At 43.6% G+C, this 25,606-nt stretch overlaps 1 protein-coding gene across 4 annotated transcripts in view; it reads right to left on the bottom strand.

Annotated features, from left to right (window-relative positions):
- The window catches only part of LY96 (lymphocyte antigen 96), a 636,369-nt gene that overhangs the window by 109,201 nt on the left and 501,562 nt on the right, over positions 1 to 25,606 (bottom strand). For all 4 annotated transcript variants that reach the window (XM_086965896.1, XM_086965895.1, XM_086965894.1 and 1 more), the window contains one exon: positions 7,156 to 7,208. In XM_086965896.1, the coding sequence (XP_086822022.1) occupies positions 7,156 to 7,208 (53 nt within the window). The remainder of the gene's footprint in view (positions 1 to 7,155; positions 7,209 to 25,606) is intronic.

Raw genomic sequence — 25,606 nt, 5'->3', positions numbered from 1 at the left:
CGGGTTTCTGCCAGTTCGCGCGGGTTTTGTACACTTTCGCAAATTGCGAACTTACCTGTCGGGTCGCAAGTTTCGCGAACTTGTTGTTTCTACGTGTCCAGCCTGTTTGGGACACTCTTCTTCATCACTGCCACTCTCTGTCACCACTGCCACTCTCTGACTACTCATGCCACCCTCTGGCCCACCCATGCCACCCTCTGTTTCATCACAGCACCCTCTGGTTGTCCAGTCAGTGTACATTATTGTGGCAACGCAAGCACACCTTCCCTGCCTCAAGTGACCTGAATTAATTTGGGGCTGATTAATGTGTCACAGAATATTTTTTTAGCTGGCACCTGCTTCCTTAGTGCTTCCTGATTAGTGATCTTTTGGACTTGCTAAGTGCTTTCATTGTTGCAAAATTAGTTACAACACCTGCCCTGCCCCAACTGACAATAATGAATTAGGGGCTGATTAATGGATTTGAACTTCCAGCCCGGCTCCTGCTTGTCTCCCTTAGCTGTAATTCAGGACCTTTGTGGCATATGTGTAACTATTCTGAGGTTCAGAGCAGGGTCACATAATAGTTGCAACTGGCAACTGAACTCTGGAGGGGCCCCTCAGGAAGCACTACAGGAAATGGCTACTAATGATGAGCCTGAACTTTTGAACCTGGTAAGTAGTTTCAGTTTTGCTAAGATCGTATTTCTGCAATTTTGCACTTATTCGCGGGGCGCGAAGTTGTACTGGGAAGCCGCGAACTCACGCGAACAGTGCGAGCAGTGCGAGCAAAATCCGCTGCTCGCGGATTTGCGGATTTTGCGGGAGATTCGCAAATCTCGCGGATTGCGAATTTACCGAAAATCCGCGAGCGAAACGGATTTTCCGCCCATGCTTACGTACCTCTAGATGGAGTTCCACAGAGTTGCCAAAGAAATTATCATGTAAAAAAGAAAGGTACTTACCTGCCGTGGCTGCCTCCTCCTCGCCTTGCCCGCTCTCCTTCCTCGTCCTCACCGTCCTTCTTCTTTGATAACCCCTACGTTGTAGGACTTGCACGTGCACACACGCTCAAGACGTACAACGTAGGGTTCATCAAAGAATAAGCACGAAGAAGACAAGGAAGGAGAGTGGCCATGGCAAGGAGGGGGCAGCACAGCAGGTAAGTGCCTTTTTATTGACATTATAATAACTTTGGGAGGGTGAAGGAGCCGGCTAACTCCGCTCCGCCACGGAGTTGGAGTTTTGCCTAAACTAGGTAAAACTCCATAAACTCCGCTGGCGGGGTGGAGTTACCCGCCCGGGTTTCATTTTAACAAGCTAAACAGACTCAAAGCACTATTGTTTCAAAAGGAGGCCGACTTCACATCTGCACGTGAGACCTTCAAACTGCAAGTGGCAAGAACATCTAGGGGGTGATTAGGATGGCGGGCAGACTTTGCCCGCCCGCCATCCTCCTGGGGATTGGGACCGCCCGCCATAAGGGCGGGGTCATGTGGGGGGAATTAGGATGCACTCACCACAGTGGCGGGCGTATCCCGCATTTTTAACATTGCGGCGGGCGATGCTGAAAGCACCGCCCCCCGCAATGTTAAAAATGCATGGCATGCATTTTCATACATAAAGCGGCAGGCACTGTGCTGTTCCTGCCGCATTGTGTATGCAAATGCAGGGGGTACCACAGGTACCCCCGTGTGCACCCCCCACCTCGCCTTCACCATGGGGGCCCGCAGGGGCTCCAATGTAAAGACCGCCTGTCTTTACGTGGCGGCATTGCCGCCACGGAACGGCATCTCCCAAAGCCCATCCTAATATGGCTGGCAGTGTCTGATAGACACCGCCACCAAATAAACCCTTTTCCGCCCCAGCCGCAAGGCGTCCGGGCGGAAAAGCGGCGGACGGTGTTTCCGTCCGCCGCGGTCCCCCCGCCATAGTAATATGGCAGAGGGAATGGGTGGCGGGCGAGCAAGGATGTCAGGCAGATCGCCACCGCCCACATGGCGGTGGTGAGCCGCCTGACATCCTAATAGGCCCCCTAGTGAGATACAGTCCTTGTTAAATAGAACCTCCCAGTACATTTTGATGAATTTATACATCTTATCTTTAATGCTTTGAATACTGCCTGCCTTGCACATTTTTTTCCAATATATGGGCTTGGGTTTTTTCCAAACTACTTTTGGAGTAATACCTGCTTTTATCCATTCTCCTTTTTCCAGGGTGTTCAGAGGATTCCCGCTGCTGTTGTTCCTTATTTGCAGCATTTTGTTTCTATTTTTGCTTTTTCGCAATGGATATTCCATTTGCAAGCGCATGGGCTCTATCATTGCTCCAGCAGTTCCCGGAGTGTCTGCTACAGCTCTTCAGAATGTTACTACTCTAGGAATTGGACCTTGATTGATCGCTTTCATTCCGACCGGTTGGGATTACCTGTGTGCAACCCATGTTACACTGCCTCTGGTGCCCCTATGAATGCGCACTGAATATTTGCTTGGCTTTGCAGACGCCGACTCCTGTGAATTTTGTCCTGCTAATGAGTCCCTTAGCAACCCTTTTTCAGAACTGTCCCATGGGTCTATGGCTTCTCTATTACGCCAGCTATGAGACACTCCTTTCTGGGAAGATGTGGGCATCAGCACATGGATCACTACCTTCTGGTTCTCATGACATGGATGCAGGCTCCCTGATGACCTTCTCAGCATCAGCTGAGACTGAGGATCATGTCTGTTCTCTGGATCTTGTTAACTGGGCTGTAGACCAATCATTGTCGGCAGAGTCTAAATCTGGTCTGGAGTCACTGACCTTTGAAATTATGAATGACATCATGGATATCCTCAACACACCATAAATTTGGCAACGTTTTCAAAATTGTCATAATTTCTCATCATATTGATTTTTATTATATATGTCCTGATTTATTTTTAACCTATATGCTTATTAGAAGTGCTCTGAGTTCACTTATATTGTATTTTCATTTATATTATTTAGCATGTAGTAGCGTCACTATTCGGACCAAAGGGAGGATGTCATGTATTTCCAAAAGGCCCATTGTATTTTCACCCTAACCGCAAGGAGCTGGCTGCTTTTACTTTGCACATGTATACGCTTGTTTTTGACGAACTGTTATCATATAACCCAGGACTTATCACTTTGAGAACAGATAGGACACATTTTCACGGAGCAAAGGTTTTGTGATGAGGAAGAGCTCCACACCATTAGATGTAGAACAACTCTACATGTATCGCAGGTATGGCTCCCCGCTAATCCCAGAGATCTCTAGATATATATCTGTGCTTTCATAGTGAGTGTAAGCTTAGGTAGATTTTTGTTCTATAATGACAAGGCTTTTTATTGTGTATTGTTTGCTTGCTGGACCAATTACATTCATTACATGCATTTGTCTACTAATTACAGTGTAGCCATTGCATGTAGAGTACAGTAACTTTCAATATTGTAAACTTTCTTCATGTCTCCTTCTTGTTTAATGTGGATACGTATGAGTGAGACAAAGAAAGGTGATGACCTGCTACCCTGATCCCTGAGAGGGTCTAGAGTGTTGGGTTCTGGGGTGCCAAATTACCTGGCTAGGATAGGAGGGCAGGTGAGCCACTATGAGCTAGTCTGGATGGGCCGTTAGGAATTGACTTTGTAGGGTGACTAAGTTCCTACAAATTGATGTTTTAAGGTCCCGGCATAGATCTGTTTTTGAGCAGAATTCCAGCAACAATCCGGAGATTTCTCTTCCCCCTTTTACTTCTCTTAGTCCACCGCCAGCACCATTGCCCGGACCAGCCGCCATCTTGGACACTGCACCACGAGGCCGCGTGGCCTCAGCACAACCCTAACCCTGGGCCTGGCCGGGCCCCGACATCCCGGCACCACCATCCACCCAGGAGGTGAACGGACCACTTGGCAGGTCAATGGGAGGAAGAAGTGTCGATGGCTCTCCCCCGCCAGGTGCCGATCGCCCCCAGCCTCCCCGGCGCTGGCTCCACCCCCCTGCTGGGTGTCTGGACTCCCTCATCCCGGACCTCCCGACCTCCAAGTGCGAGGGTCCGGACATCAAAGGGCGCCAGACCTATAACTGAGGCAGCTCCAGAGCAGGAAGGCAGTTGTATCCTGGAGTCGAGAGACACCGTGAAGAACTCATCCTTGACGGACTACTGGCGCTGCCGTAGCCCTGCCTTGTGAACTATCGTCCTGCCTGCTGGCGCTGCCGCAGCCTTCTGCAACCTTCATCCTCGTGGGACCTGCTGGCGCTGCCGCGGCCCGTTGTAACCTTCATCCTCGTGGGGACCTGCTGGCGCTGCCGCGGCCTCTTGCAACCATCATCTTCGTCGGGACCTGCTGGCGCTGCCGCGGCCCGTTGCTACCTACAACCTACTCGGGACCTGCTGGCGCTGCCGCGGCCCGACCTGCCCGAACGCCGAGCTCGAGGATTGTGAGCTACCATCGTCTCATCTCAACACCAGATTGGTAACAAGACTGTCCCGCTACCCCCTTGCCCTGCTAGAGACTAGAATTGAGAGGATCCTCGTGTCCTGATCTCATTGTACCGTACTACCGTACATCCAGAATTGCATATAAAGAGCGTTAACCTTATCCTTGTGTGGTGTCCATCTGTGGGGGGGAAGTTACTTGTCTGTACGATCGCTGGAGACGGCCCTCACCGGAGGCCTCTCCCCTTGTCCTCGGCCGACCCTCCAGGTCCCCGTCTAACAAGAGTGATAGAACGTATTGTCTTTTGGGGGTAAGAGGATAGTTGGCCAGTTCGTATATAGCCAACCTTTTAACACTGGAGTCCAATATCCGGGAGATTCAAGGGCCAGATGAATGAAGCATTTTTGAGGTTTCAAACAGCCTGATTAAGTACAAAATGGCAATTTGGGTTTGCAATTCGGTATTTTGAATAGGTGTGTTTACCAAATCATAATGACATGTATTAATGTTTACCAGCCTAAATATGGTCGCAAAACATTAATATTTTAACACTTCAAAGGAGGTGGTAACCTGTTCGCAAACTTTAATGTTGACAAATACATTTTTACGTTACACTGTTTTCCTTTAAGGAAAATGGGTAGCATTTGAAAAAAATGCTCTATTTAAGGCAGTCACAAACAAGGTGGTCTTCTGACCTCATCAGACAACCATCTCTGTGATGGGTGTCATTCCTAATGGGTCAGAAATTGCAACCTATAAAAGTTTCACCCATTAAGAATAGCGTTTACCAAATAGTGATTCAGGTGCAACTGCCAAGAAAAGTGTGGCGTAAGACAGCAAAGGTTGCCTCACGCCATGCGGATGCACCCTGTGTGCATGCACACCAGTACCTGCATGGCATGGATTGCAACAGTCCATGCTGTGCACGTACTGCCTTTGACATTCCCATTGCGGTGCCTATTTAATAGGCACCGCCCTAGAAAATGCCAAAGAACTGCCCAACCAGACAGGAGAAAACTCCTGATCTGGTGGCGGTTTATACATGGGTTTGGCGGTGCGGGCGAGGGGCGGTCCCCTTCCCACATTGCCAAACTCCTAGTAAGGCCCCAAGTATCTGATTAATGAGGGCTAGTGAATCCAGCAGCCAGGGTCCAATGGGAGAGACCAGTTAAGATCTCAAAGGCTTGGAAAGGAGAAGCAAGGTGATGAAATCTGTTAATACACACACATGTATTTCCTTCCTATATCCAAATGCCAGAGGCCTAGATCCTGAAAAGAGCTGGCATAGACATGATTTTGAAGTGATGGGAAACTCATCCAGACTGAGTGCACCCGATGGACTAATATGCTTGACTGGTGCCAACTGGAAACTGCAATTTAGGGCATTGCTCCAACCACAACTCTTCTATACTTCCAAACGTGTTGGTTCTAGAGAGATGGTTGAAATGGTTCATTGATCAGGGAAACCCACCTCAGCTCATTGAGCACAACTCTAAGTCCTGGGGTAAACTTGACAAATCTCTATGGGCATGATTTATCAAAATTTGACGCAGTGTAATGCAGCAAGACAACTTGTTGTGCTGTGCTGCACCATGGGGCAAGGCTGCCTGCATTGCACGCAAGATTGTGCAGAAATGGACAGCTTCCTGCACAGAAACAAACCTTTGAGGCTTTGGGAAACAATGAGGAGAAATAAAGAATTCTCCCCTTTCCTCTGGGAAGGCATAGCATTGTGACGCATACCCAGGTTTACCAGTCTTGCTAAATCTGGGCATACACCAACATCCATGGGTGGATGCGTGAAAACATCCATGCTCCACCCATGGAACTCCTTACCCGGGTAGGATAACGCAAGGCAGCTATTGCGCAGCTTTGCATTACTCCAGATTTACCAAGCAACGCAGGGCCACACAATGTGGCCTTGCATTGCTTGGTAAATCTGACTTAAGGATTGGATTGCCAATTAAACACCATCCATGACGTAAGGGCAACTCACTCTAATATTAATTCTGGCCCTATGGGTTTTGGGGAAATATGGGATGATGTAGACTCATCAATTACTTTGTCCTGCTAATGAAGCTTCTGAAGTTTGGGTGCACTTTATTTTCTTCTTGGTCAAGCTGGCACACTGGGCTACAAGTTTCTCATGGTTCCTTGAAAATTAATATCCTTAATTCACCTATGTCCTCAAGTACCAGTCACACTACCCCAGTCATAGTACGAGTGAGTAGTAGCTGCCGTCCTTTGCGGATGATGGTATTTGTAATATGCACCTCCTAACCAGGTAAACCTAGACTCTACCGTAGAACATCACACAGAATCATGAAACACCTCAAGTCCTTAGGCTTTCGAGTACAGAAGAAGAAAAGAAGGTAGGACTGTCCAGAAAAAGAAACAGAGGTGGGCGTACACTATTACCAGTCCATGCTAGGACTGCTTTCACCACATGTGCACTATACAAAACAGGAAAAGAAATTTGCCATGGCCTCAAGTCACTCATGAGTTGGGCAAACTATGCGTTTTATTCTTAATTGAGCCTTAGAGGGTTTAAGATTGATTTCACAATGCCAGAAAACAAGCATTCAGTGATATATGACACAACAAAAGATATGGTATAAAACATGACATTTTTTTATAGTATCCACCTTCCATGCATAGTGACATATTTTGCATGTATGTGTGAAACAATAAAAAAGGCAAGGAGAGAATTTAGCAAGGTTAAGCAATGAGAAATCATACCTTGTTGAACATTCTTATGGGCAAAGCCTTGTGAAAGTTAATCCATGTACTCTCTGTAAAATAGACCAAAGGAATTGTTAATCTCCTGGCCTATCCAGTGAAAACTAGTCAATAAACATGACTACAGGTGAAGCTTAAATAAATGAGAGAATTTAAGGTGTCACCAAGCACTCAGTAGAACTCTGCAGAACAATCAACCCTCAAAGCAAAAGGTGCGCACCAAGTCACTACAAACGCTGCGTGGCTTGAATGAATGAATTTATTAACTTTGATTATTTCAAATATTTACAGTAAAAGGCGAGAACATTGCTAAAAAGCAGTTAAAAGGCAGTTCCCCCTCTACCCCCTGTACCCTCCCCTCCCCTTTAATGTGTTTGACTTATAAATGTTTATTGACCTTTGGCATATTTGTGCAAATCCTCGGAGTTACTTATATTTCCATATTTAAATAAACAAATAAGAGCTGAAACTTTTGAAGAAAACTAGGGGCCAGATGTACGCCGCTTTTAGGCGTGCGCAAACTGGTCTTGGACCCGTTTGCCATTGCTAAAAAGCAAGGGTCCATGTACAAACAGTATTTTGTGAGTCGTAAATGAATTGCGACTCACTCGCAAAATACTGTTTTGCGACTCGCTATTAGTAAGGGGCGTTCCCTTCCTAATAGCGACCGCAAAGCTATGTACCAATGTTTAGTGACCGTAATTGCAGTTGCAATACTCTCACAAATTACCACCTACTTCAAGTAGGTGGAAATGCATTAGCAAATGGGAAGAGGTCCCCACGGCACCCCCTTCCCCTTGGCAAATGAATGAAATATTATTTTTTAAGGGCAGGCACTAGTCCTAGAGACCACTGTCTGCCCTCAAAAAATAGAACAGAAATGTTTCATATTTAAATTTATCCCGCTTTCCTTTAAAGAAAACGGGCTACATTTAAAAAAAGAAAGCTGCTTTATTTAAATGCAGTCCCTGCCATAGTGGTCTGCTGTGTTCCATGTTTAAATATCGATAACAAAAATATAGTTAACAAAAATATTGATGTAAAAATATCTATTACAAAAATATCGACTCCCTATACTTAAACAGGTTAGTACAATAATATCGACTCAAAAATATAGATGTAAAAAATATAGTTGTAAAAAAAATAACATAACTTAAATTAATTAAATAATATTAATATCATTAACAAAATAAATTAAATTACATTTATATTTTAACTAATTATAACAAAAAACTTAATTTAATAATTTATAAACACAACAAATGTGTACATATACATTTATTTACTTAAATACATTTTATTAACTATTAACTTTATTTAATTTATAAACTTTAATAACTATATACAAATGAAATAAACACATATACAAAACATTTTAAATAAAATAAAATATTCTATATTTAATTAATACATTAACTATTAAAAAATACATACATTTAATAACAAAATAAAAACGTTAGTAGTTAAAACATTGGATAGTGAAGGGGTAAAAATTACTATTCCCACTCCAGTGAGTGCAACAGTAGGGAAAGCGCTGGATAGCATAGGGGTAAAAATTACTATTTCCACTCCAGTGAGTGCAACAGTAGGGAAAGCGTTGGATAGCGGAGGGGTAAAAATTACTATTCTCACTCCAGAGATTGCAACTGTAGGGAAAGGCCTGGGTAGCGAAGGGGTAAAAATTACTATTCCCTCTCCAGTGAGAGCAACAGTAGGGAAAGCGTTGGATAGGGGGAGGGTAAAAATTACCATTCCCACTCCAGTGAGTGCAACAGTAGGGAAAGCGTTGGATAGCGTAGGGGTAAAAATTACTATTCCTACTCCAGTGAGTGCAACAGTAGGGAAAGCACTGGATAGCGTTGGGGTAAAAATTACTATTCCCACTCCAGAGAGTGCAACAGTAGGGAAAGCATTGGATAGCGTAGAGTTAAAAATTACTATTCCCACTCCAGAGAGTGCAACAGTAGGGAAAGCGTTGGATAGGATAGGGGTAAAAATTACTATTCCCACTCCAGAGAGTGCAACAGTAGGGAAAGCGTTGGATAGCGTAGGGGTAAAAATTACTATTCCCACTCCGGAGAGTGCAACAGTAGGGAAAGCGTTGGATAGCAGAGGGGTAAAAATTACTATTCCCACTTCAGAGAGTGCAACCGTAGGGAAAGCGTTGGATAGCGTAGGGGTAAAAATGACTATTACCACTCCAGTGAGTGCAGTAGTAGGGAATGCGCTGGATCCCAAAACTATAAAAAACAAAACTATCAACATTTTTATAAAATTTAATTTCCAATATAAACATAATTAATATATACATTTAAATATATTATTATTAACAAACATAATAAAAAATAATTAATTACAGATTATGTAACACTATAATATCCACAACAAACACCTAAAATTAATTACACAATTACATTTAATATTTACTAATTAATTAATGAAAATGAATGTATTATTATTTATTAATTAATAAAGAAAACATTAATTACTTACGAGCTTTCACACCATATACACATATAAACACTACAACACACACCTAAAATTAATTACACAATTACAATTCATAATTACTAATTAATGGTAATTAATTTAAAAAGTATTTAATAATTAATCCAAAAAAAATGAATTACTTACCACCCTTCACACCATTTACACATATAAACTCCACAACACACACCTAAAATTAATTAAACAATTAACAGAAATATTTAATAATTGACTAATTGAAATTAATTAACAACTAATTATTAAACTATTATTAATAGATTAACACATTAATTAATCAATTAATTTTATATATTTAAATTGCTTCCCACCCTATTCCCCTATAAACCCACAACCCACTACGGAACTAATAACACAAAATTAAACATAAAATAAATTAATGACTAGTACAATTCTAAATCATATAATAAAATGACAAACAATTCTCATTAACAACACTAAAATACATAACATTATTGATAAATCGATATTTTTGTAAACTATATTTTTGTAAATTATATTTATTACTACTATATTTTTGTAATCGATATTACTTACCTGTCAGTCGATATTCTTGTCAACTATATTTTTGTTGTCGATATTTCTTCCAAACGATATTTCTGCGGCGATATTAATGTCCCACTATATTTCTCCGTCGATAGTCCTGCTCTGCACCGTCTGCTGAGCCCAGCAGGCCACCATCCCTGGGAGTGCCTGCCATTCCCAAAGGTTGTCGCAAATTGTGAGAGGCTCATGTTCATGAGCCTCGCAATTTTTGACCCCATAGGGAATTGCAAACAGTGTTAAATACAATGTAGTACATGCTAAATAGCGCTTTGCAAATTGCGAGTTGCAAATGTGACGCAATTTGTGAGGCGCTATTTGGCAGGTCGTACATTTGGCCCGAGGAATTTAAAATTCTGGTTTGCGAGTTGGCCTTTAAGTAAGGTGGGGGAACGCCTTGGTGCCTATCAGAGGTCACCCTGCCTCCTTCAGCGTGTTATAAGATGTGGCGTAACAGTCACAGGCGCTGGAATATCTTCTGGTGCCTCATTTAAGACGATCCTGATCCGATGCGTGAATTTCCCGAGTCTTGCTAGGTTCGTTGTCTTTTGTTTCATGAAGCATAAGGCAGAGACCTCACTACAGGACTTTACCCCATTAATAATAAATATCGGGCAGAGAAGGCACCGACGTTCATTATTCAGTTTACGGCAACAGCACAGGAGGTGCAGCCAAGATTCCTTGTGAAAGGAACATAGTCTGCACTCAGTGTTTTCCCCTGGTTTGCCAATGCTGGGTTGATGTCAATGATGCGTAACGCAATAAGTATCATAGTGAGAGTTTACCTGCGGACCTGTGACGTCTAACCCTCATTTAAATAGTGGTTTGGCTTTCAAGGAATGTATGATTTGTCCAGTGGCTCTAAGAAAGGGCTCGGGATGAGGACTTTGGTGTCTTGAGCAAAAGATGTGTCCAAGACCTGCTTGTTTACTGCTTTCTTCCAGGCGGAGAGTGGAATTTCCAATAGTTGGAAGCTTGCTGCCTCAATCCTCAGTGTGTTGATGGCATGGCCAGGGCTGGCATGCCAGGCTGTTCTCAGCTGGTATTTGAATGACTCCACTGGAGCCCTCAAGATCCTGAGGTATAGGTTTATCAAATCCCCCTGGCATATCTGATCGGGCCTCCCGAGGCCAAGCTCCAGTCTCAGTCTTGATTTCCTGGCTGAGCGCGTGATGAGCAGCACTGATGTGTATGCTTTACCTTGAGGTGTATTTAAGAACTCATCCAGCCATCTAGGAAAAGGCGAATGTCCATAGGTAATGGCTCGTAGCAGTTTTACTTTTAAGAGTGTCAGTATTGGCTCGGCTAATGGGCTAAGCAAATGTTGGGTCAGTTGTCTTATCAAGTGTATAACGTGGTTAGCCTTAGAGTTCAGATGTTTTTGATGGATGTTTAAGTTGGCCCTTTCTGAGAGCCAAACCCCAAGTTAATAGTAGAATGTTACTGTACCAATTTGCTGATCACCCAAGGGTCACTTGACTTACCTTTTAAGTTGATGTCTCCCAAACTCAATTGCCTTGGTCTTCCCTTGGTTAACCTACAAGTAGTTGGCTTTGTTAAAGTGTTCCTGTGCATGCAGGGCTCCTTGGAGGCCCACTCTAGTGTGGTCCATTATTACTGTATCATCTGCGGATTGCAGTACCGCCAACCTCACACTTCCCAGCCTTGGGGCTGCTAATCTGGCACCTTGCAAAGCGACCCCCAGGTCTGCGGTATTCAGATTAAACAGGAGGGGCGCCAGCACGCAGCCCTGTATGAGCCCATTGTTTGACGAGGTCACTGTATTGCGCTTCTTTTGACCCGCACCCAGGTATCTTCATAAAGCGATTTTATTACATTTATTAATTTGGGTGGGATTCCCCAGCTGTCTAATTTACACCATATACTTTGATGGTCCACTTTATCGAAGGCTGTGCTATAATCAATGAAGCAATTGAATAATGGAAGACTGACTGTGTTGATAGGTGGGCAAGCGCCATGATGTTGACCAGGGTCTGTGACCTAGCTCCTGATTGATAGACGGGAATGATGCCTTTTTCTTGTATCCAAGACTCCCGATCCTTTAGGAGAAGTTGTGTATAAGCCTTTGCTTTGATATCTAGCAGGGCGATAAGCCTGTAGTTTAATGGCTTGATCTGGTCACCTTTTCTGTAAATAGGGACAAGTATAGAACCCCTCCAGGAGTCAGGCGTCCTTGCTGTTAAAAAAATGTTATTAAAAGACGGGGTTAGGATTGCTGCCCTAAATCCGGCGCTGTTTTAAATACTGGCGCTGGTAACCCATTTGGCCCTGGTGCTCCATCGTTCCTCATTTTCCTGAGTGTCATGATAACCACGTCAGCATTTACTGTTGTACCTGGTGACCTGCAGAAACCCTCTTTCAAGCTGATGGATTCTGTAGGACCTTTATCAAGGGGGCGCTCAAATCAGGTTGTTTTACATTAGTTGACCTGGTCTGCCCCACTCCCTGGATCATCACTTCTGTGGGGTCTTTGTCAGAGGAAGCATTCAAATATAGTTGTGTTACATGATTTCAACCACTCTTGCTCCGCCACTCCATTTTCTCTTGGAGCACCTCCATTGCTCAACTGGCTGATATGTCTCTACAGCCCAGAGGGGTTACTCACTTTCAGTAGGGAGAACACTTTGAGCCATTCCTTATCTGTGTGTTCCCTTTTCCGTTCCCAAACTTTCTTTCTATAAGCTGACCTCAAAGCTGTAATGGAACGGCCCCCGTAATTATGCCCCCTCTTTTCTTCACTTCCAAGTCCTCATGTAAGGCACGTTTGCATTTGAACGTGGCCATCGAAGCGCATTTGTTTCCTGGAAGCTACGACAACTTGGTACACACGCGTTGGTGTCGAGCGTTTCCCAGTTTTTGTTGGAGATCCCCTACAATATTCTCCCAGTCCTTTATTGATGATGCATAAGTTGGTGGGGTCCCTTCCTTCTTTGATTCCAGCTATGTTCGCATCTTCTCTCCGATGTTTCCAGACCATTTGATCCTTCGGAGGACCATATGCTTTTTTTCCCCTCTCGTTTCTCCTAATGGCTGAAAGATGGTTGCTGTTGGAACTTCAAGCTGAAACCCAGCTCTCAGGGGTCTGTGATCATTTTCGGCTCTGTCTTCGACTTCGAATTCTGTTAGTCTAGCTACAATGGTTTCGCTGACTAGGATATCATCGATTGGAGAGACATTCTGGAAGGTTGGTTTTGGGTGCCAGGATGTGGAGCATGCTTCCTTTAGTGTATGAGCTGAGCTTAGCTTGTGGTTTTTGAGGAGATTGAAAAGGGGTTCTGCCGGGCCCCTGCACCAGGGCTTGTTGTTCATTTTGTCTAGATTCCTCAGATTAAAATTCCCCGCTATGATTACCTGATAGGATTTATATTTGATTAAGAGATCCTCTAGAGTACGCATCAGAACATCCATTGAATCTTTCATGAAGGTCTGTGCTGGGTTGATGTAGCAATTAATTACCAAGAGGCGAAACCGTTGGGACTTTGGATTCAGGCCACCAATCAATAAAACTTGAGTCTCTGGTGACTTTGATTGGATTTCTGTAGCCATGAATCTGCAGGCAAGATTTAGGAAAATGGAGAGTCCACCCGATGGGCACCAGAAGATGTTCCTTTTTATCGTTGCTACGTGGTGCTCGTAATACCCTACCAGGGTGGTATTAGACAGGGCCCATGTCTCGTGGAAGAATAGTATATCGCCCTTCTCTGGAAACTCCTTTGTACTTTCTCCTTTTGTGATTTTACTGATTACTGCTATGTTCCATGATATTATGGACAGTTGATGGAGGGGCGGGTTTACATCCATTTTCTCCACCCGACCAAGCCTACTGCCATGTTTGTTAGGAATACTGATGCTGCGATTTTTGCGCTCCTGTTTGATCTGGGGCGAGGTGGTTTGAGTATACTGTCTGATGATTATTGCGGCATGTGATCCTGATGCCAGTATGGGCCGTAAGGCTGGTGCGGCTGCTGCTATGGACTCCATAACTGTTGGTCCCATGCAGGACGGGCCGGACACTCTTGTCTCTTTTGTTCTCAGCGAGGATTTTCGGGTATTTTCATTTTGGCAGAGACTGGGCATCTATACCCCATTCAGTGAGTTGTTGTGTTTCACCCAGTGGAGAGTCAGGTGTTGGTTTGTCAATCGGTGAAAAGGGGCTTGAGATCGGTGGTGGTGGCTCGGTTTTCTGGCCATCTTGGCCAGGACTTTTAGTCCAATGGATTTGTACCACTGTCTCTAGGGTATGTTCCAGTTTTGGCTGTACTGCCTCTTTTTTCCTGCTAATTGAGGGTTCAAGCGCCTTTTCCATCACCTTTTCTTTCAAGAAAGGTGTATAATTTCGCCAAAGTGCAATTCAGGGATAACAAGTGAAGTATCGACTACCTGCTCTCTCCAACTTGCAGGACTTGAGAGTGATCTCCTTTTGGGTATTTGTGAGCTCTGGGGAGACTCTTGGCTCACTCTTGTGTTGCCTGTAAGATAGAGGTATGGAAGCTGGGGGCTGCTTCGTCCTGAGGTCTATCCCATTGGTAGCCCTGAGTCGTGCTGGGATTACCACTTTTTGGAGAAAGTGCATAACTGATTCCCTTAATGGGCAGCCTGGAGGACTTTATTGGAGCACTGAGGCTGCTTTGTGGATTCCTAAGTACTGCCATGTGGGGTGTAATGAGGTGTAGTGATGCAGACAAAGAGGGAGGGAGGGAGAGGCGGTTCTCGCACTTGCTTAACACTGGCAGCCTCTGTGAGGTTTGGTGATGCCGCTGCCCTAGCCACTGGAGTGCCGCCCTCCGCCTGCCACCGCCGCCGTGCCTTATCGTGACTGTCTTGCCACCTTGCCGACCTGATTTGCCTTTGAGGTGGTGGGGGGTAGGTTCATGGCCAGCAGGCAGGACCTCGCAGCAGCTCACAGTCGTCACAGCACTTGGCACCCGCAGCATACTGCACAACTCCTGACTCCACCCTCTGAAAATGATCATAGCCAGTGACCCTTCACTACCTAAGCAAAGCAAAACATCCTGTGAGAAATGGCTTGGCCTACTCTGTTTTGATCCTGTTCCTGCCAGTTCTTTTAAACAGTTTCCTCTCTTACAAAGACCTCTTCCCAAGACAGTTTTTCATTCTTCTTTATTTAAACTGACAACACAGATTGGGTGCATAATTCAATCTCCATTGGCTTTGTTCTATTTTATTCTAAAAACAAACTAATAGTGATGACTATATGACTTTATCCCGCAGACAAACAGCCCGCATACCATCAGTCCGCAAAAATGATCCTGCATGTACTATTATTCCGCAAATTGAAAAAACGAAATCTTTTAGAACAAATATGCCTTTAGCACGCATGCCTTTACAATGTAAAGGCATGCATGTTAAAGGTATACTCGTTGTAAAAGTTGTAAAGGTAAGTAAAAGTACACTACCCTACCCTACACTACCCTACACTCTAATGTAGTACCCCTGCACCAATCACCCTTGACACACAGTCCTTTTTCTACATTTTCACTACCCAGCACGACCCCCCAACTACCATAAAGCACTTTACTTCCCTACAGAAACACTACTACAGTACCTTAATACACTACCCCCAGCATGACCCTACACAAACACTACAATAATACACTAAACCACTACACCCCAGCATGATCCTACACTACACAAACACTACAACACTACCCAAAACCCGAAAACACTACCCCCAGCATGACCCTACACTACAACACTACCCAAACCCTAAACCACTACACCCCAGCATGACCCTACGGTACACAAACACTACAACACTATCCTAAACCACTACACCCCAGCATGACCCCACACTACACAATCACTACAACACTATCCTAAACCCTAAACCACTACACCCCAGCATGACCCTACACTACACAAACACTACAACACTACCCTAAACCCTAAACCACTACACCCCAGCATGACCCTACACTACACAGACACTACAACACTACCCCCAGCCTGACCCAACACTACACAAACACTACAACACTACCCTAAACCCTAAAACACTACCCCCACCAAGACCCTACACTACACAAACACTACAACAAGACCCTAACCCCTATTACACTTCCCCCAGCACGACCCTACACTAAACAACCACCACAACTCTACACTACACTAACACAACACTACACTACACAATCACTACCCCAGCACGACCCCCACCCTTAAAAATTAATCCAAACCTCCTTACCTCTCTCGTCATCGTTTACAACGCAAATGCATTTACCATACATGCCTTTACAACGTATTTCGATGTAAAGGCATGCGTGATAAAAGCACATGCGTTGTAAAAAAATGCGGGATGTTGGTATGTGGGATGAATGACATTGCGGATTAATAGTATGCGGCCTCAAAGTCCGCGAGAAAAAAAATGCGGGATAAAGGTTGATTACCAATAGTGATATGTCTGTTAGTAACTGGCCAATGCAAGCACACACATGCTGGCCTTCATTTCCCTCTCTATTGAATGCTTATTTCTCCATTAACTCTATGAATTCAGTGTACAGGTGTGGTGATGGATTCTCAGACATAACCCTCCCTACAAACATGTTTTATGCTGTTTTACGGTGCTATGTTATATGCAATGTTACTTTATGTTCTATTATGTCATGTTATCACAACTAATGATGTGTTTTTTAGCAATGAACCAGTGTCTTAAAGGGCTTCAAATCTGATATAGTCTGGAGGTGCACAGTAAGAATATTTAACAGTGTGTGCTTCTGGATTACAAGTCCCCAATCTAGTGTGCAAACTGGGATGAACATTGAAGATAACCTTTTGTGTTTTCGGGGAAAAAGTCAGTAATTAGAGTGACTATTGTGTTCTGACAATATTGTGACTTTATTAACCTCATCCGTGCGGTGCAGATTTACCGCTGGTGCTGGGCCCTAATGAAAATGGGTGTGGTCATGACGGAACGGTTCCGTCATGAGCACAGCTCGACCGATGCTCATGACGGAATGAGCATCGAAGGGGTTAAATTGAAATGCCTGATTCATTTTAATGTATGAAATAGAAGTATTATTTGCCTGACTTTGAAGGATTTAATTTAGGAGTGATATTAAAGATTATTTTACTTGGAGATCCCAGCCACATTGGGGTGGTCTGACCCTGGACTGTGTTTCACTGTAAAGTCCATTCCCTCTAGGGAGATAGACCACCTCAACAGTTTGGGATTATCACTCCTCACTCATCTGCATGAGCCATCTGAGGGGCCTGTGGTCAGTATGAACTAGAAAATGAGTCCCAAACAGGTAAGTTCTCAGCTTCTTCAGTGCCAAGACCACAGCAAATGTCTCTTTCAATTACATTCCGCCTCTGTTCCTGTGGAAGTAGCCTACTACTAATGAAGGCTACTGGTTTTTCTACACCCTCTTCATTTAGCTGAGCTAAGACTGCCCTAATGCATTGCTCTGAAGCGATGCAGAGATAGAATATTGAATCAAAAATATTGATTTACACAAATATCGAGTTAAAAATATCGTTGGTCAGAAATATCGACAGACAAATTCTTGTGGTCAAGAATACCATATTTAGGTAAGTAATATCGATGTTAAAAATATCGAAGTGTAAAATATTGTTTGCAAAAATATAGTTGTTAAAAAATTGTTTTATTAATTTATGTATTTTAGTATATTTTTTATATGTATGTGGTGTATTTTTTTGTATTTTTAATATATGTGTTAAATGTTTAGTAGTTATTAGTTAGATTTTTATATTTGAATTCTGCGTTTTTAGTTCCATAGTGGGTTGTGGTTGTGGGTTGTGGGTTTATTGGAGAATAGGGAGGGAAGTAATTTAATTATATTACATTTATTAAATATTTTTATTTATTAATATTTGTTTGAGATATGATAGTGTTAAATGGGTAAAGTAATTTATGAATTATTTAATAATTGCTTATTAATTAATGTTCAATATTTAATTGGTAATTAATTATGGTAATTCTGTAATTAATTTTAGGTGTGTGTTGTGGTGTTTATAGGTGTAAAGGGTGGGAAGGATGGAAAGTAATTTATTTTTAATTGCTGAATTAATTAGTTTTTAATTAGTTTTAACTGACTAATTGCTACTTAATTATGGTAATTGTGTAAATAATTTTAGGTGTGTGTTGTGGTGTTTATAGGAGTAAAGGGTGGTAAGTGTTTAATTTCCAACACTTACCCTACTTTTGCACTCACTGCAGTGGGAATAGTAATTTGTACCCCTCTGCTATCTAACACTTTCCCTACTGTTGTACTCTTTGGAGTGGGAATAGTAATATATTCACCCCTCCGCTATCTAAAACTTTCCCTACTGATGCACTCACTGGAGTGGAAATAGTCATTTTTGCCCCTCCACAATCTAATATTTACCCTACTGTTGCACTCACTGAAGTGGGCATAGTCAATTTTACCTCTTCGCTATCCAACATTTTCCCTCCTGTTACACTCACTGGATTTGGAATAGTAAATTTAATTCCTCTGCTATCCAACACTTACCCTACTTTTGCACTCACTGGAGTGGGAATAGTAATTTTTACTCCTCCGCTATCCAACACTTTCCCTACTGTTGCACTCTTTGGAGTGGGAATAGTAATTTTTGCCCCTCCACAATCCAACACTTTCCCTACTGTTGTACTCATTGGCATGGTAATAGTAATGTTTACCCCTTCGCTATCCAACATTTTCCCTCCTGTTACTCTCACTGGATTTGGAATAGTAAATGTAATTCCTCTGCTATCCAACACTTACCCTACTTTTGCACTCACTGGAGTGGGAATAGTAATTTTTACTCCTCCGCTATCCAACACTTTCCCTACTGTTGCACTCTTTGGAGTGGGAATAGTAATTTTTGCCCCTCCACAATCCAACACTTTCCCTACTGTTGTACTCATTGGCATGGTAATAGTAATGTTTACCCCTTCGCTATCCAACATTTTCCCTCCTGTTACTCTCACTGGATTTGGAATAGTAAATGTAATTCCTCTGCTATCCAACAATTACCCTCCCTTCGCACTCACTGGAGTGGGAATAGTAATTTTTACTCCTCCGCTATCCAACACTTTCCCTACTGTTGCACTCTTTGGAGTGGGAATAGTAATTTTTGCCCCTCCGCAATCCAACACTTTCCCTACTGTTGTACCCATTTGCATGGTAATAGTCATTTTTACCCCTCCGCTATCCAACATTTTACCTACTTTTGCACTCAATGGAGTGGGAATAGTAATTTTTCTAAAAAACACAAAGGAGTCACCCCCAATACCGAGAGAAGGGACGGGATGTACTTGTACTAATAACATAAAAAATCCCTTTTCAAAGTCACTTAACCCCTTGGCCGCAGCGGTAATTCCGCCTCGGCGCTAGGGGGGGGGAGGGAGGCTGCACGGAGCCGCTTTGCCCTGACGGAACCACTCCGTCACAAGCCACGGGCGCGCTGTATTTGTGACGGAGTGGTTCCGCCACAGCCCCGCCAGCTCAATAAAACGGCAGGGTGGTCGCGCCGTGACGGAACCACTCCGTCACCAGCACAGCGCGTCCGTGGCTTGTGACGGAGTGGTTCCGTCACGAGCACAGAAGGGGTTAATTTGTACCATTTGAATAATCGGAAAGAGTTGAACTCAATGAACGATCAAGCTATCTATAAACCATTATCAAAATAAATCATAAAGTCAACCTACATTAGACATATAGCAACATACTTAATATCAACCTAAAAACTAAAGCAGTACTTGAGCCAAAAAGAGAGAAGAAAGCAAATACATATGTAACACAAATTGGTTCTATAAAAATTATTTATTATTCCGTTTATAATAATAAAAACAATGGGTACACAAATTTACACTGATCCACTTTATACTTCACAAATTAACCCAATCATAAAAACACAGTTGATAAATTCATAAACTTCTCATGATTATAAAAAACTGAAAATAAAAGAATCAATTAAAATGATGTTCCTTTGGGCATAATATGCTCAGTTGGGTGTATCTGTTGACACAGCGTTTTGGTGAAACCATCAAATTAACATCACCTTCTTCAGGACAAATATTGATTTATTCAATTATGATCACTTATTATTGGTCAGATTTAATATTGAACAAGATGATACAATGTGTCTCGTAGTGTAGAATTGTAATAAAGTCTTCCACTACTAACAACTTGTCACAGCCATTTGTTAATAGTGAAGTGCATAGCGTTATAACACCTAAAAGGATCAAAATTATATATCGATGATTCATGGTATTATTCAATAATAATCATAGGGCATGGCGAATAAAGCCTTTTGATGCACAAGCTATTGAGACTCAGGTTGGTAGTTATAGTTCCAACTCCATTAAATGCAAAGAGCAACTTTTATTATTTAGTTGAATTATTTTACTCTCTTATGTGATCTCTTTAGATCGACACCAGCCGAATGCTGCCTGTATGTAGCAGACCGGTGTCTACATACCGGCAGCATTCGGCTGGTGTCAATCTAAAGATATCACCTAATCAAAGTGGAAAATAATTCAACCAAATAATTAAAGTTTCTCTTTTGTTTTGTGTGTAGGTTCAAATATCAGTTGGGTAGTTACATGTTGCTAGTAAGTGCAGAGACCAGGACATGTCTATAGCATATAAAGGAGGAAATCATCTGGTAAATGACATCTGAGGCAGTGAGTGTCTGTTCATTTATATTATCTGTTAATTTTCGCTGGCGTGAGATAGGCCAGTTGGGTAATGTAGTATTGGATGAGGAAGAAGGGAGCATTCTGAGGGATGTGGGTCCAACCCTCCAGCACGGAAACCCACTCCTTATCCATATAGGGGCTGGTCAGATCCCCTCCCTGCGCAGCCTCAGGGGTGCTAGAGTTACTGCTGTATGTTGGTAAAAGGAGGCTGTGAACCATCTTGTGAGGGGCCTACCCATTCCAATAACATGCAGATATTGAATTGTGAGGTACATGGAAGGCTGCCTCATCATGTCCCCCGACTTGCCACTCAACGCTGCGAATAGTGAGGTGCAGACAGAAGCTAGCCTGGAGGTAGCCCCTCTTCCTCTACCAGTGTATCATATGGCACTAGCTCATCATCTCATTAGAAGTCTCCCAATGTGTGCAGCCCAGTGGCAAGTCAAGTGTCGATCTCTGCTGATGAGGTGTTAATGTCGCTAGCCACGCCCCACAATAGCAACGCTGGCGCACATGGGGTAGTGAACAGGGTAAGGTACAGGCTACGTCAGTAGCACTTAAATGCCACCCCAAGCAGGAAAAGACTCCGGTGGCTTACCAAACACACAGGGATGAAAAAGTCAGAAAACAGTGGACCGGGTCCAGGCCATGGTCAATGTGGTGTTTAAGAGACCTTCTCCCTCACTACCCACCTGGTCACCCACAGTAACTGAGAGGCAAGACAGTACTGCTCCATGTTGGGCACAACGAGTCCACCCTGATCCGTAGACAGGTAAATATTTTTCAATGCTACACTGCACAGAGACTTGTTCCACATAAACTCTTGCATGATTCCTTCAAGAGATCTAAAGTAGGGGGGTGCAAGATATAGGGGCAGGTTAGTAAAGAAATAGAGTAGCCGAGGCAAGACAACCATTTTGAGCAAAGCTACCTGACCTATGACGGACAATGGGAGTGTGCGCCAGAATAACATTTGGGTTCTGATGACAGTTGTCGTCCTGGTAAGATTACCGCCTAATAAGTCAGCAGTTTGATGGTGGGATTGCTATAAGAAGGGGTAAACGGTGATAAGCATGATTTGGCCCAGTTAACCCACAAGCCAGAAATGGCAGTAAATTCAGTGAGCCTCAGGGGTAGGCAACGGGTTCCAATCATGTCTCAAATATATTGAGGAGGAGGTCATCAGCGTGAAAAGAGATTACATGAGTTTCACCTACCAATGGAATGCCCCATTCTTCTTCCTAGGCCCTGATAGCCATAGCAAGTGGTTCTATGGGCAAAGAGAAAGAGTGGGGAAAGTAGGCATCCCTGGCAGATGCCTCTGCCTATTAAGATAGGGTCAGAGATATAAGAGGCTGTTTTGAATATAGCCAGTGGTGTAGTGTATAGCAATTTAATCAATCTGAGAAATCAGCCTGCCAGTCTGTAGTGAGTAGTGCGTCAAATAGAAAACCCAATTCCAGTGATTCAAAAGCTTTCTCAAGGTCTAGGGCCAAGCATCAAGAGTGTGGCCATTTTGGTCTGTGTGGACCAGCAGCGGTACCAAGGGCAATAGTCGGGCAGCGAGGACCTTGGCTAAAAATGTATAATCCATATTGAGACGTTACTGGGGCTGATAGGAGCCCAGTGCTGAGGGGGTCCCTGTCAGGCTAAGGTAGGGATATAAGCAGAGCTTAGCACAATGATTGAGGCAGGGTGTGAGCTGTGAGGGATGCTTCATAGGTGGGAACCCAGCACAGGGATGTAAACTTTATAAAATTCGGTTGGCATGCCATCTGAGCCAGGCGACTTGCTGGTTGATAGGGCTCTAATGGCCTGCAAATTTCTGATTGTGTTATGGGCTCGAGCAGCACCTCTCGCTGTTCAGGTGTGATGGGGGAAGGCAGAGCGTGGAGAAGCCAAGTCGACATCCATAACTGACCTGTAAAGTGAGGTGTAGTACCTTGTTAGTTCGGCATGTATTTCATGTTAAGTGTGAAGGGGGTGCCCTATAGGTAAGTTTAGTGAGGGAATGGGTGGTCTAGGCTGGTCCTGGTTGAGCAACAACACCAAAAGGCAACCTGTACGTTCGGTTGTTGTGTGATTGTGTGAGGAATTTGCAGCGTAGTTCAGACACCTGAGCCACTCCAGTAGAGAGGTGTGTTCACAGCGCACCTCAGCCAGTTATTGGGCGTATTCCTGGTCAATTACAGAGCACGTTTCAAGGTGCAGAGGTTTATGCTCAATGAGCGTGATGTCACCATCTAATTGTGTACGAGTATTTTAGACCAGCGCCAAGCAGTGTGCCCTGACAGTCACTTTAAAGATTTCTCATTCCATCAGTTTGTCAGTGGTGGTGTCATTATTGAACTCAAAATATTCTGCTTTGGCCATGTCTAGGGATACAAGGAGGGATCAATCTTCGAGTGCGATGGGCTGCAGTTGCCCTGTGGGCATGGCAAGCAAGGTGTCTCACCATGCCAGCTGTAGGTTTTGTGGATTATGGTCCAAGTGTGTTTGGCCTAAATTGTCCAAATGGGAAGCAGATTGGTTGATCCAACGAAGCAGTGAAATCTAACATGTAGGTTGTGTGGTGAGGAATAGACGGTCTGGTCTGGTCAGTGTTTGGGGCATATATCGTCCCTAAGTGGAGGCGCCGTGCATCTAAACATCTGTGCAATAGCAAAACCACCATTCAGGACCTCGGTTTCACCCAGATCAGCACTCTACTTGCAAAAGAGGAGTAGTCGGCAACAAATACGGCCAATGTCAGGTGTGTTTCCTGCAGGAGCGCTAAGTGCTGCATAATGGCGAGAGGGCGTGTGCATGCTTCTCACATTCCATGTAATGAAATTAGTGTCGGCCATGAGGGGAAGTGCAATGAAACCCCACATGTGACAATACCACAAGGGGGATGGTTCCTCGCTATGCGCATTAACGCCTGTGGGTGAAGGCAAGTAGTAGGGTCTTAGAGCTCGGGCAACTAGTCCTAACAGGTGAAAGGAAGAAAACCAAAACAGGTAACATCATTTGGGTGAAGAGAGAACTGGTGTCTGCCCAAACTGTCAAACTATCAAAGGCATGTGGTGGCCCTACAGGCTAACTAGTTGTAGCTCAAGGTGAAGTGCAAAGACCAAAAGCATGATGCCCCGACTTGCAGGATGTGGAGACATCAACTAATGAGGCGGATGACTACTGAGCAAGCATGTATCACTTTACAGGGTATATCCGTGCTCCATACAAAGGGATGTGCCCAGCAGGGACCTGGTCATTACACCTGTAATCAGCCACGGTCGGTAGTGGGAGTAGCTGCCGGGTGGTGATGTGGGGAGGGGCAGGGTGGGGGGTAGCAAACTATGAATTACAGAGGTTTACAGGTAAGTAAACATAAATAAATAAAATAATTACGTAGCGCGCACAGCATCCTCAAATGCGATGCAGTGCTAGCAACGAAATTAGTTTTATTTATTTATGTTTACTTACCTGTAAACTTCCGTAATCCATAGTTTACTACTCCCACCCTGCCCCTTCCCCTCCCCACATCACCGCCCGGCAGCTACTCCCACTACCAACCATGGCTGGCTGTAATACAAGAGAGGTTAATGCATACATAAGCAATACAATGGAAGAATAAAAGCATTAACACCAAGGCAGGGTGAATTGTGTGTACATCAAATAACAGTAAATCATATAAGGTTGTCTGCAGTCTGAGTGGTGACCGTGAGTGGGGCCATTGCGTCAAAACCCGAGTGCCATGTGGTGTAGGAACCGTTGTCACTGAAAGATTTCACAGATGTTGCATCGGGGTTCAGACTCTGTTCCCAGTCACATATAGTGGACGCCATCTGCAGTGCCTGCTGTTCCCCTAAGATGACCTGTTCCAGGTTTGGTGCATAGCCAGGTTGCATCGAGTGGCGCTCCTTTCATTGGTGCTGGCAACCTCCTGCTACGTTACCACGGCTTTTCACTGCGCAAAGCGGGGGACACGACGCTACGAGGCTGGAGGACTCCATCCTGCCACATGCTTCTTCAGCTGAGTCGAAGAAATGTGTGGATCCCTCTGCCATCCCTTGGAGTGGATCACTGACATAATATAGAATGACAAAATATAGACTTACCAAAATATAGTCACCAAAATATAGAATGCCAAAATATCGAATTCCAATCTACAAACAGGTAAGTACAAAAATATCGAATCCAAAATATAGTCTGTAAAAAATATAGTCAGTCAAAATATCGAATTTTTTTAAATGTCTTAAAAGTAATTTAAAATTAATGAAATAATAAATATAATTAACTAAAACATACTTAAAAATACTCAAATAACCTTAAAATTAAGATATAATTAATTTAAGTTATTAATAAAAAATGTACAATATTTTACCGTAGGATAGCAGGAGGGTAACATTTAATATTACCACTCCAGTGAGTGCAACAGTAGGGAAAGCGTTGGATAGCATAAGGGTAAAAATTACTATTCCCACACCAGAGAGTACAACAGTAGGGAAAGCGTTGGATAGCGGGAGGGTAAAAAATACTATTCCCACTCCAGTGAGTGCAACAGTAGGGAAAGCGTTGGATAGCGTAGGGGTAAAAAATACTATTCCCACTCCAGAAAGTGCAACAGTAGGGAATGCGTTGGATAGCGTAGGGGTAAAAATTAATATTCCCACTCCAGAGAGTGCAACAGTAGGGAAAGCTTTGGATAGCGTAGGGGTAAAAATTACTATTCCCACT

This window comes from Lissotriton vulgaris, chromosome 4_1, assembly GCF_964263255.1.
Source record: "Lissotriton vulgaris chromosome 4_1, aLisVul1.2, whole genome shotgun sequence".
Lineage (NCBI taxonomy): Eukaryota > Metazoa > Chordata > Amphibia > Caudata > Salamandridae > Lissotriton > Lissotriton vulgaris.
The sequence above is the reverse complement of the archived record's forward strand: the minus strand, read 5'-3'. Positions and strand labels throughout refer to the sequence as shown.